We start from the raw sequence: 12,263 nt of genomic DNA on the forward strand, positions 1-12,263 counted from the left end.
AGGTTGTGGTGAGCCAAGATCACGCCACTGCACTCCAGCCTGGGCAACAGAGCAAGACTCTGTCTCAAAAATAAATAAATAAATAAATAAATAAATAAATAAATAATAAAAAATAAAGTCTGGCCAGGCATGGTGGCTCATGCCTGTAATCCCAGCACTTTGGGAGGACAAGGCGGATGGATCATGAGGTCAGGAGTTCAAGACCAGCCTGGCCAAGATGGTGAAACCCCGTCTCTACTAAAACTACAAAAGTTAGTTAGGCACGGTGGCAGGCACCTGTAATCCCAGCTACTTAGGAGGCTGACGCAGGAGAGTCGCTTGAACCTGGGTGGCAGAGGTTGCAGTGAGCCGAGATCGCGTCACTGCACTCCAGCCTGGGCGACAGAGTGAGACTCTGTCTCAAAAAAACCCAAAAAACCAAAAAACTAAAGTCCAGGCATGGTGGCTCATGCCTGTAATAATCCCAGCACTTTGGGAGGCCAAGGCAGGTGGATTGCTTGAGGCCAGGAGTTCGAGACCAGGCTGACCAACATGGCAAAACCGTGTCTCTATTAAAAATACAGAAATTAGCCGGGAATGGTGGTGCACACCTGTGATCCCAGCTATTTGGGAGGTTAAGACACAAGAATTGCTTGAACCTGTAAGGCAGAGGTTGTAGTGAGCTAAGATCGTGCCACTGTACTCCAGCCTGGGCGACAGAGTGAGACTCTGTCTCAAAAAAAGAAAGAAACAAACAAAAATCGCTAAAGTCTTCATAAGTGAAATCGTGGAGGATATAATCCACGTAAAGGGCTTAGCACAATGCCCACTACGTAGTAATAATAGTAACATTTACTAAACACTTAACCATAGTGACTCCTCAGTTGTCTCTCAAGAGAGCAGCTCTAGAAAGTTGTTGTTCTGTTTATTTTTTTGAGATGGAGGCTCTCTCCATCGCCCAGACTGAAGTGCAATGGCGCCATCTGGGCTCACTGCAACCTCTGCCTCCCGGGTTCAAGTGATTCTCTTGTCTCAGCCTCCCATGTAGCTGGGACTACAGGTGTGTGCCACCACGCCCAGCTAATTTTTGTATTTTTAGTAGAGATGGGGTTTTGCCATGTTGGCCCGGCTGGTCTCGAACTCCTGACCTCAAGTGATCTGCCCACTTCAGCCTCTCAAAGTGCTGGGACATTTTTGAGGCAAATACTGAGCCTATGGAGGAATTCCGGTTTAGTATTTTTGGCGCTCTCAATAGAGAACACCATATTTTTGTCCCTTAAATGTAACAATCACAAGGACATCTTCTTTGAGGAATTGGAAGAGAGGCCTGAAGGGTAGAGATTTCAGATAAAAAGCTGAAGAGAAAGAGTTAAAGAAGCATCCTCCTGAAGTTACTAAATGTATGGCTCATAAATCTATGGGCTCTATAGGGAAAGGGTTAACTGCCAACTTGGTAAAGCTGGGGAATTTTAGCGTGAGCATATTAGTTGAACAATGTGAAAAATCAGCAAAACTGCTTTGCCATGAGCAGCGAGTCCCTGAAATAGGCTCTCATTTACTTTCCATTTCTTCTGCTTTCCAGTCTCTTCTCTTTGAAGCAGCTCTTGATTAGTTTCTTTTTAATTGCCATTTAATTGGGAAACAAAATTAGAACACTTATTTGATATCAGTGATGAGGTTTCTCTTTCCATTCTGCTTTGATCTAGTTTTGAAAAACCAAAAGTTGAAGGGAGAAATTAAAAAGGAACTAAAAAGATTTCTTATTTCCAAGAGCTAGCTGCAGCTATAAGCCATCAAATAAATAGGGAAAGAACGACTCTTGGAGAAGCTGAAGAAAAAAACAAAAACAAGTAAGGCTAGCTTTATGGAATTTATTTTCAGAAAGACTTTTCTCTCCTCCTAAGTTTTCATAAGGGATAGTATCTCACAACCAGGAAATGAGGAGAACTTATAAAGAATCCATGTTAACCTGTCCCAAGGAGTAAGAGAACAGGATGGAGATGAGACACCTCTTGTCAGAGGGCTCTTGACCCATGCTTACCAGGATCTCAATGACACTGAAGACACTGCAAAATAAATTCCAAAAGATTCCTAGAACACAATAGTCTAAAAGTTCTTTTTTGTTCCAAAACACTCAGACAAACTTCACTTATTACCCCCAAATTAAAATCTGCCAACTGATGAAATTTATTCTTTGGCAATACTTCTTGGAAAGACTCTCATTAAAAAAAAAAAATTCAAATTAAACCATATAGATGAATCACGAACTACAGGGGGATGCTGCATAAAGGTTATCTTATCTGACTCTCCTCTCAACTGTTCAGGATAATTACGCTAGGCACGTAACTGGGGGAAATTGAGTGCAGTAAAAAAACAAACAAAACCAGCTGGATGCAGGAGCTTATGCCCACAATCCCAGCAGTTTGGGAGGCCAAGGTGGCAGCATCACTTGAGGCCAGCAGTTTGAGACCAGCCTGGGCTAAATAGTGAGACCCCATCTCTACAGAAACTTTTTAAAAAGAAAATTAGCCAGGGATGATGGTGCATGTCTACAGTCCTAGCTACTTGGGAGGCTGAGGTGGGAGGATCGCTTGAGCCCAGGTCAAAGGCTGCAGTAAGCCATGATCACACCACTGTACTATAGCCTGGACGACAGAGCGAGGCCCTGTTTCCAAAGTAATAACAATAATTTTAAAATTAAATTTAAAAAATTTTAAATAGAAAAACTGAAGAGACGCACCCATACACACTGCATATGTATGCATGTATACCTATATGTATACATGAAGGGTTTGGGTTTTTTTTGTTTTTATTTATAGAGATGGGGTCTCACCATGTTGCCCAGGCTGGTCTCGAACTCCTGAGCTCAAGTGATTTTTCTGCCTCAGCCTCCCAAAGTGCTGAGATTACAGGCATGAGCCACTACACACAACCACATGAAGTTTTATATTCACCAAATGTTTATGCTGATTTAATTACGGAGGAAACACAAGACCAGAAAAGTCAAGAACTAAATTCATATACGAAGAGACATAAGTAACTAATACAACTGGCCGGGCGTGGTGGCTCACACCTGTAATCCTAGCACTTTCGGAGGCCAAGGCAGGTGGATTGCCTGAGCTCAGGAGCTCAAGACCAGCCTGGGCAACACGGTGAAACCCTGTCTCTACTAAAATATGAAAAATTAGCCGGGTGTGGCAGTGTGCTCCTGTAGTCCCAGCTACTCAGGAGGCTGAGGCAGGAGAATTTCTTGAACCCGGGAGGCAGAGGTTGCAGTGAGCCAAGATCGCGCCACAGCACTCCAGCCCGGGCAACAGAATCCAGTACATGAATTTAGCTCATTTTATTAGCATAGAGTACTATGACTTTAGTTCCTGAAAAAAAGGAGCAGGAGGCTGGGTGTGGTGGCTCATGCTTACAATCCCAGCACTTTGGGAGGCTAAGGCAGGAGGATCACTTGAACCCAGGAGTTTGAGACTAGTCTGGGCAACATAGCAAGACAGTCTCTTTAAAAAAAAAAAAAAAGGCCCAGGAGAATAAGGGTTAGCTTGAACTATCATTAACCTTTATTATATATTACACATTTTAGACTCTCTAGCATTGAAAGGAAAACTTCTCTGTCAATTTTTACATGATTTTTGAGAACATTTTAAATAATATTAAGACAAAAAACATTTCAAGAAGCAAAACACAGTGGAAAGCACACAACAGTGGAAAGCTCCACAGCAAATTGGAGCTTCCTGGTTTCTGTAGATATTTCTTTTTTTTTTTTTTTTTGAGACAGAGTCTGGCTCTGTCGCCCAGGCTGGAGTGCAATGGCGCAATCTCGGCTCACTGCAAGCTCCGCCTCACAGGGTCACACCATTCTCCTGCCTCAGCCTCCCGAGTAGCTGGGACTACAGGCACGCGCCACCACACCCGGCTGATTTTTTGTATTTTTATTAGAGATGGGGTTTCACTGTGTTAGCCACGATGGTCTCGATCTCCTGACCTCATGATCCCACCTGCCTTAGCCTCCCAAAGTGCTGGGATTACAGGTGTGAGCCACCATGCCCTGCCTCTGTAGGTATTTCATAAAAACTGTAGTAAGGCTTACAATGAGAATTATTTGGGGAGAGAAAATGTGTATGTAAGAAAAATCTGACATCCTCTCACTTGGTGAGGGGAGATGAAACTCCACTAATACTGGGCTAGGCACTTTAATATCTGCCATTCATTCATACAGCAAATACTCATTAATGCCCACTAAGTGCTAGGCATTTTGAAGACACAATCCTGTTTACATGCACCTTACTGTCAGATGAGACAGGTACCAGACACATTAAGAAAAATTACTAAACATGTAGTTATATTTATTGTTATTATAACTATTGTTACGATAAAAGCTACAATACAGTATGTGATAAGAGCAGAGGGGCAAGCTGGGAGGTTAGGGACGATCTGAAGAAAGAAGAGGAGGGAGGAAAAGGAGTGCATTCCAGATGTTATCTCATTAATCCCTACAACTCTGAGTTAAGTACCTTTCCCAAGGTCACAGAACTGTTAAGTGTCAGAGCCAAGTTTTGAGATGAGATTTTGAGATCAGAGGCTTGCTCTGTCGCCCAGGTTGGAGTGCACTGGAGAGATCTCAGCTCAGTGCAACCTCTGCCTCCTGTTTTCAAGTGATTCTCCTGCCTCAGCCTCCCGAGTAGCTAGGATTACAGGCGCCTGCCATCATGCCCAGCTAATTTTTGTATTTTTAGTAGAGATGAGGTTTCACTATGCTGGCCAGGCTGGTCTCAAACTCCTGACCACAAGCGATCCGCCCACCTCAGCCTCCCAAAGTGCTGGGATTACAGACGTGCACCACCCCGCCTGGCCTCAGACCAGATTTAAATTATTCCAAAGTCCATGCTTTTCTACTGTGCCGTGCTGCATTTTCCCACATTGCTGCTTCTCCCCAAAACCATTTCCTCTTAAAGTTCATGGAAAAATGTTGACTCTACCCCAGATTCTTAGTGCCAGAATTAGACTCTCTCCTCCAGACTAGGCCCTTGGTTTTTCACCTGCTACCTCCAAACTCATTTTCACAGATCTTTAGATTTGGGATGCTAATAAACCTAATTTTTTCACCCAGACCATAACCATGCACAGAAACACCACTGCAAACTGTCAAAGTTTTTAAGGTTATCACTTACTTCTACTACAAATAAAATAATTTTATTTATATATTTTTTTGAGATGGAGTCTCGCTCTGTTGCCAAGCTGGTGTGCAGTGGCGCGATCTCAGCTCACTGCAACCTCCGCCTCCCGGGTTCGAGTGATTCTCCTGCCTCAGCCTCCCGAGTAGCTGGGACTACAGGTATGCGCCACCATGCCCAGCTAATTTTTCTATTTTTAATAGAGACGGGGTTTCACCATGTTAGCCAGGATGGTCTCAATCTCTTGACCTCGTGATCCACCCGCCTCGGCCTCCCAGAGTGATGGGATTACAGGCATGAGCCACTGTGTGCCACTTTTTTTTCTGAGACAGGGTTTCGCTCTATTGCCCAGGCTGGAGTGCAGTGGTGCAATCTCAACTCACTGCAGCCTCCACCTCCCAGGTTCAAGTGATTCTCCTCCCTCAGTCTCCGGAGTAGCTGGGACTATAGGCGTACGCCACCATGCCCAGCTAAATTTTGTATTTTTAGTGGAGACGGGGTTTCACCATGTTGGCCAGGCTGTTCTCGAACTCCTGACCTCAAGTGATCCACCTGCCTCGGCCTCCCAAAGTGCTGGGATTACAGGTGTGAGCTACCACGCCAGGCCAATAAAATAACTTTCTGGCACACAGTTTTGAAAAGTGATTCACAGATTATAGGGCACAAACCTAAGGACACTGGTCAGGACAACAGTTAAGAAGATAAAAATAAAAGCAACTACAAAAAGAGCAAAGAAAATGCCACACTTTCACTTCTGGAATGACTTTCACATTCACCAACTCTCATCTGATTCAGATCTCTACTCAGGAGAGCTTCACTTTCCCTTCTTCCTGTTCCTACTTCCTCTTTCTCAGCTCTTCCATTTTTAGGAATATCAAACTTCAAAAGAAGACTTTTATTACATTAGCTCTGTTGTGAGTTACAGCAACAGAACAGTCTTATAAAAACTAAATTTGGCAAGCTTCCTATTCCTCTACTTTCTTCCTGTGATTTTTTTTTTTTTTTTTTTTTTTTTTTTGAGTCGGAGTCTCGCTCTGTCGCCCAGGCTGGAGTGCAGTGGCGTGATCTCAGCTCACTGCAAGCTCTGCCTCCAGGGTTCACGCCATTCTCCTGCCTCAGCCTCCCGAGTAGTTGGGACTACAGGCGCCCGCCACCACGCCTGGCTAAATTTTTTGTATTTTTAGTAGAGACGGGATTTCACAGTGTTAGCCAGGATGGTCTCGATCTCCTGACCTTGTGATCTGCCTCCCAAAGTACTGGGATTACAGGCATGAGCCACCATGCCCGGCCCTTCCTGTGATTTTTAATGCCGGCTGAAGAACATAAAAGCTAGATCTTTTAACCTAAGATTTACCACAAGCAGATTATAAACCACTTAAATACAGTCATGCTTCACTGAACGTCAGGGATATGTGCTGGGAAATGCATGGTTAGGTGATTTTTGTCTTGCCGACATTATAGGGTGTACTTACACAAATCTAGATGGTATAGCCTACTAAATGCCTAGGCTATATGGTGTACCTTACAGTAACATGCTATACAGGTTTGTAGCCTAGGAGCAATAGGCTGCTGCATGTTACTGAGTACTGCAGGCAACTATAATACAATGGTAAGTATTTGTGTATCTAAGCATACCTAAACATAGAAAGGATACAATAAAAATATGTACTATAATCTTGTGGGACCATCTCTTCTACGCAGTCCTTGGTCTTTATACCTTTATATCTGCACTGCCACCAATACTGCGAATAACAAGCTGGCTACGAAAATCAGACTACCTCAGACTCAGCAAGTTATACACCCAAAAATCTCTCACGACTTTCAGTTTAAAAATATATCTACAAATATAGACAGGAAGATGGGGAGAGACAGCGTGAGTGCCAGTGCCAGGCACTAACCATGTGAAGAAAGATGAATAAGCTGTGGCTTACAGAAGTAAAAACTAATTTGGGAAAAGAATTCAACATTCAAATGCCTGGTGCGTTTCTTCATCCCTAGGAACAAATAGTAACTAATGGCAAGACCCTAAAGTACAGGATAGGCAGTATGGAGCCCGAGGATTCCAAATACTCTCCAAGAAACAACATCGCTCATTTCTTGAAGCCTGGGGCTGCTCTGCAAAGGTAACAAGGCAAAGATGTTCGAAGACTTAATTATATTAATATATCGTTCAGGATACTTATGGATTATTTGGAGCAATGGAAACTATGTAAATCAAAGCATTACCATACCGTTAATTACATAGGTTTATAAGGTGAGTTTATATTTTGGGATTCTCTGGTAGTGATATTTTACAATATAATTATATATACAGTTTGTATAGTCTGATGAGTTTCCTCACTGAGGGTGAACTGCTGCGAAATGTTTTATGATTCGTTTATTGCTAGTCACGTTGTTCAAACAACACGTCTATAAGTAACGTTCCCTTTGAACTGTACTGTTACTAGACTGTCCTGTGTTGTACCATCGAAAACCATCGTCCAACATGCTCTTTTCCCAGGAATGGCCTGAAGCACACGAGTGGAACACTACATAGAACTTTTATATAATAAAAGTACTGAACGTCTCCGGCCCTTAATATCCAGAGCACCCACCCTCGGTAAATGACAAAGGCAATAACCAATCGCCAGGCAGGATCCTAGTGACTTAGCCAATAAGAACATGAGGGTGGGGCTAGACTAAGCTCCCGGTGACTTCCCCGCACCCCAGAGACCCAGGCTGTGGGAGGCTGGACGGGAATTGGACTCCGAGGATTTCGTTACCCCCGGTTGTAGCTGTTGTCCTCCTCATTCTCGCAATCGCTGCAGTGCTCATGGCCGTTCCCGTTCCCTTCCATCATCTGCGGCAGCGGAGGTGCCGGCGGCTTCACTGCTGTCTCACTCTCGTCCGCCATCTTGAGTTGCGAGAGTAGGGCTCCGCGCCCCGCTACATGGGGGGTTCCTATTGGACAAGGGGAATTTGCGCTGCATTCTGGGTTTTGTAGTTTTTCTGGAGAAGCGAGCTGCCACTAGGAGCGACTCTTTCCCAGGAAACTGACTACAATACCCAGGAATCACGAGGGACGGCTCCGGTCGGATTAAGAGGCGGGGCCACTAATACCCGGAAGCCTAGGCATTCGGCCACGCTTTGAGGAAAGAAGGGGCGCAAGGTTGGTGGGACCGACCCTTGGGAACCGGGCGGCCGCCTGGCATGCTGGGAGTTGTAGTTCGATGCTGGTTTAGGGTTTCAGGCGTGGAGGTTCCAAAATCCGAGGTTTGATTTCAGCCTGCCCTTGCCAGTGCCTGGGCCGCTGGGAGCCGTTGTTGGCTGCCGTTAAGGACCGTTACCTTTCCCGGGTAAGTGAAAGGGCCTGAGGCCCGCGGGTGCTACCTGCCTGGAGCCGGAATGCCCCAGGCCTTCTTGGAGTGGGCTTTTCCGCAAGAAGCCTAGTTGACTCCTGGCCGCCTTCCTCACTCGGGAGTCTGGGCAACCTGCGGTCATTGGCAGTTCAAGGTCTCGTGAGAGGCAGTGGATTTTTTTGTGCGAAGCACTGACCCTAAGCCAGGAGACCACACTGCTAGGGAGGCAGGGCTCGCCGCCTCATCTTGGCCTCCAGGTACTTATCTTCGCCAAGCTCTTTCGCGCACACGTGGTCCCTTTAATTCCCCACAAGAATTTTCCACAACGACCCTTTTTTTCTTTTCTTTTCTTTCTTTCTTTTTTTTTTTTTAAATGCGGCCGCCTTCTGTCGCCCAGGCTGGAGCGCAATGGCTCAAGATCACAGCTCACTGCAATCAAGGTATCCTCCCACCTCAGCCTCCCAAGTACCTAGGACTACAGGCATGAGCCACCACACCCGGCTAATTTTTATATTTTTTGTAGAGACGAGGGTCTCGCCTTGTTGCCCAGGCTGGTCTCGAACTCCTGGCCTCTAAGGATCTTCCTACCCCAACCCCGCAAAGTGCTGGGATTACAGACGTGAGCCACGGCACCCAGCCCACATCAACTCTTTCTTTAATAAGTGCCAGACTCTGTAGTAAGGCCTTTCGTACATTATCTCATTTAATCCTCTCAACAAGTCTACAATATAGGTCCTATTATTATTATTCAACCTTTGTTTTGTTTTGTTTTGTTTTGTTTTGAGACGGAGTCTCTCTCTGACTCCCAGGCTGGAGTGTAGTGGTGCGATCTCGGCTCACTGCAACCTTCGCCTCCTGGGTTCAAGCGATTCTCTTGCCTCGGCCTCCTGAGTAGCTGGGATTAAAGGCGCATGCCACCACACCTGGCTAATTTTTGTATTTTTAGTAGAGACGGGGTTTCACCATGTTGATCAGGCTGGTCTCGAACTCCTGACCTCGTGATCTGCCCATTTCGGCCTCCCAAAGTGCTGGGATTAGAGGTGTGAGCCACCATACCTGGCCATATTGACCTTTTTGACAGATGAAAAAATGTGGCCCTGAGAGGTTGGTAAATTGCACAGTCACATAGCTGGTTAAGTGGCAAATCGGTATACAAATCCAGATCTGTGTGCCCCAGGCCCTCTGAATTCTTTGCCACCATAAAAGTCCCATTTTCTGATACACTATTCACTCAAGGAAATCAGTTACTAAAAGGTAACTGTGACTCCAGTGCGTATTCTATATCAGGGGAAAAAAGGTAACTGCCACATTTTAATCTGTTTTTAACCTTGATTGAATGTTTCAGTCCCTGAGTCTCACTCTTTTGATTGAGTAATCTCACCTAAGTGCCCAAAGACATGGTTCCCATTCTTGGAAATTTCCTATTCGGGTTGAGTGTGGTGGGTGATGAGAGGACTAATTCTTACCATCAGAGTGCTCCATGGCCAAAAAGGGAAATGATCTTTGCCTTTGGGAAAGATCTCAACATGGGAAGAATGGCAGGGCGGGAAGAAACAGTTCCCATCTGACTCAGGGAAAGAAAACACAAATAAAACACAGAACTAAATATAGTCAACTCTGTTTCTTTCTTTTTTTTTTTCTGAGACGGAGTCTCGCTCTCTTGCTCTGTCACCCAGGCTGGAGTGCAGTGGCGCGATTTTGGCTCACTGCAAGCTCTGCCTCCCGGGTTCACGCCATTCTCCTACCTCAGCCTCCCAAGTAGCTGGGACTACAGGTGCCCGCCACCTCACCCGGCTAATTTTTTGTAATTTTAGTAGAGACGGGGTTTCACCGTGTTAGCCAGGATGGGCTCGATCTCCTGACCGCGTGATCTGCCCGCCTCGGCCTCCCAAAGTGTTGGGATTACAGGCGTGAGCCACCGCGCCCGGCCGACTCAACTCTGTTTTTATATCAGTGGCATAAGCATAAGTAATTATGATCCAAAGCAGCAGATAATCCTCAGTCATTTATATTTGACTTTGGAAGGCAGTCAAAGATGCCCACTCAGTCTGAGAGCTGTCACCACACTCAACTCTCCGGGGTCTAAGACTGCTGTTCCACGCGATTGCCCTATTTGCAGCTGCAGGGAAGGGGGGGTCAGAGGTAAGAATAATAATAATAAAGCCAGGCCAGGCGCTGGGGCTCATGCCAGTAATCCCAGCACTTTGGGAAGCCGAGGTGGGTGGATCACCTGAGGTCAGGAGTTCGAGACCAGCCTGGCCAACGTGGCGAAACCCCGTCTCTACTGAAAATACAAAAAAATTAGCTGGGCTTAGTGGTGGGCGCCTATAATCCCAGCTACTTGGGAGGCTGAGACGCGAGAATCTTTTGAACCTGGGAGGCGGAGGTTGCAGTAAGCCAGGATTCTGCCACTGCACTCCAGCCTGGGTGACAAAGTGGGACTCTGTCTCAAAAAAAATAAAAAGTAGGCTGGGCGTGGTGGCTCATGCCTGTAATCCCAGCACTTTGGGATTACAATAATAAAATAAAAGATAAAAAGATATTGTGTGTGTTATTTTTATTTATTATTATTTTTGAGACTGAGTCTCGCTCTGTCGCCTACGCTGGAGTGCAGTGGCGCAATCTCGGCTTGCTGCAACCTCTGCCTCCTGGATTCAAGTGATCCTTCCACCTCAGCCTCCCCGGTAGCTGGGACTACAGGTGCGCACCCCCATGCCTGGCTAATTTTTGTACTTACAGTAGAGATGGGGTTTCACCACGTTGGCCAGGCTGGTCTTAAACTCCTGACCTCAGGTAATCCACCCGCCTCGGCCTCCCAAAGTGCTGGAATTACAGGTGTGAGCCACCACGCCCAGGCTTTTTTTTTTTTTTTTTTTGAGACGGAATCTCACTGTCACCTAAGTTGGAGTGCAGTGGCACAATCTCGACTCATTGCAAACTCTGCCTTCCAGGTTTAAGCGATTCTCCTGCCTCAGCCTCCCAAGTAGCTGGGATTACAGGTGCCTGCCACCACGCCCAGCTAATTTTTGTACTTTTAGTAGAGACAGGGTTTCACCACGTTGGCCAGGCTGGTCTCGAACTCCTGACCTCAGGTGATCCGCCCACCTCGCTCTCCCAAAGTGCTGAGATTACAGGTGTGAGACACTGCACCTGGCCTGAATTACTGTTTTTTTTTTTTTTTTGAGATGGAGTCGCACTCTGTTGCCCAGGCTGGAGTGCAGTGGCACTATCTCGGCTCACTGCAACCTCTGCCTCCTGGATTCAAGCAGTTCTCCTGCCTCAACCTCCCGAGTAGCTGGGATTACAGGCACACACCGCCATGCCCAGCTAATTTTTTGTATTTTAGTAGAGACGGGGTTTCACCGTGTTGCCCAGGCTGGTCTCCAACTCCTGAGCTCAGGCAATCCGCCTGCCTCGGCCTCCCGAAGTGCTGGGATTACAGGCATGAGCCACTGCGCCCAGCCGAGAGCTTTCCACTTTGAAACAATTTTGGTTTGTGAAAAGCTGGCCCGGTTCTGCCTTATGGAGTTATGCAGAAATATAGCTGGGTGAGGTGGCTCATGCCTGTAATCCCAACACTTTGGGAGGCTGAGATGGGTGGATCACTTGAGCCCAGGAGTGTGAGACCCGCCTGGGCAACATAGAGGACCCTGTCTCTAAAAAAAATACAAAAATTAGCGTGGCATTGTGGCATGCACCTATGGTTCTAGCTACTTGGGAGGCTGAGGTGGGAGGATCGCTGGAACCCAGGATCATGCCACTGCAC

The 12,263-nt window shown here is 46.3% G+C and overlaps 2 protein-coding genes across 5 annotated transcripts in view; one reads left to right on the forward strand and one right to left on the reverse strand.

Annotated features, from left to right (window-relative positions):
* Nucleotides 1-8,094, reverse strand: part of NMT1 (N-myristoyltransferase 1) — a 44,826-nt gene extending 36,732 nt beyond the window's left edge. The window contains exon 1 of one of the 2 annotated variants that reach the window (XM_016931615.4): nt 7,922-8,094. In XM_016931615.4, coding sequence (XP_016787104.2) covers nt 7,922-8,052 — 131 coding nt within the window. In that variant the 5' untranslated portion in view covers nt 8,053-8,094. The remainder of the gene's footprint in view (nt 1-7,921) is intronic. The other variant, XM_063799579.1, reaches the window with a different exon arrangement.
* Nucleotides 8,095-8,237: 143 nt separating this feature from the next.
* DCAKD (dephospho-CoA kinase domain containing) overlaps nt 8,238-12,263 on the forward strand; it is a 33,347-nt gene continuing 29,321 nt past the window's right edge. Inside the window, exon 1 of one of the 3 annotated variants that reach the window (XM_016931617.4) lies at nt 8,238-8,494. The gene's annotated coding sequence lies outside the window, so the exon portion shown is untranslated. The remainder of the gene's footprint in view (nt 8,495-12,263) is intronic. The other 2 variants (XM_016931623.4, XM_016931620.4) reach the window with 2 other exon arrangements.

The sequence above is a fragment of the Pan troglodytes genome, chromosome 19 (genome assembly GCF_028858775.2).
Source record: "Pan troglodytes isolate AG18354 chromosome 19, NHGRI_mPanTro3-v2.0_pri, whole genome shotgun sequence".
In the NCBI taxonomy this organism is placed as follows: Eukaryota; Metazoa; Chordata; class Mammalia; order Primates; family Hominidae; genus Pan; species Pan troglodytes.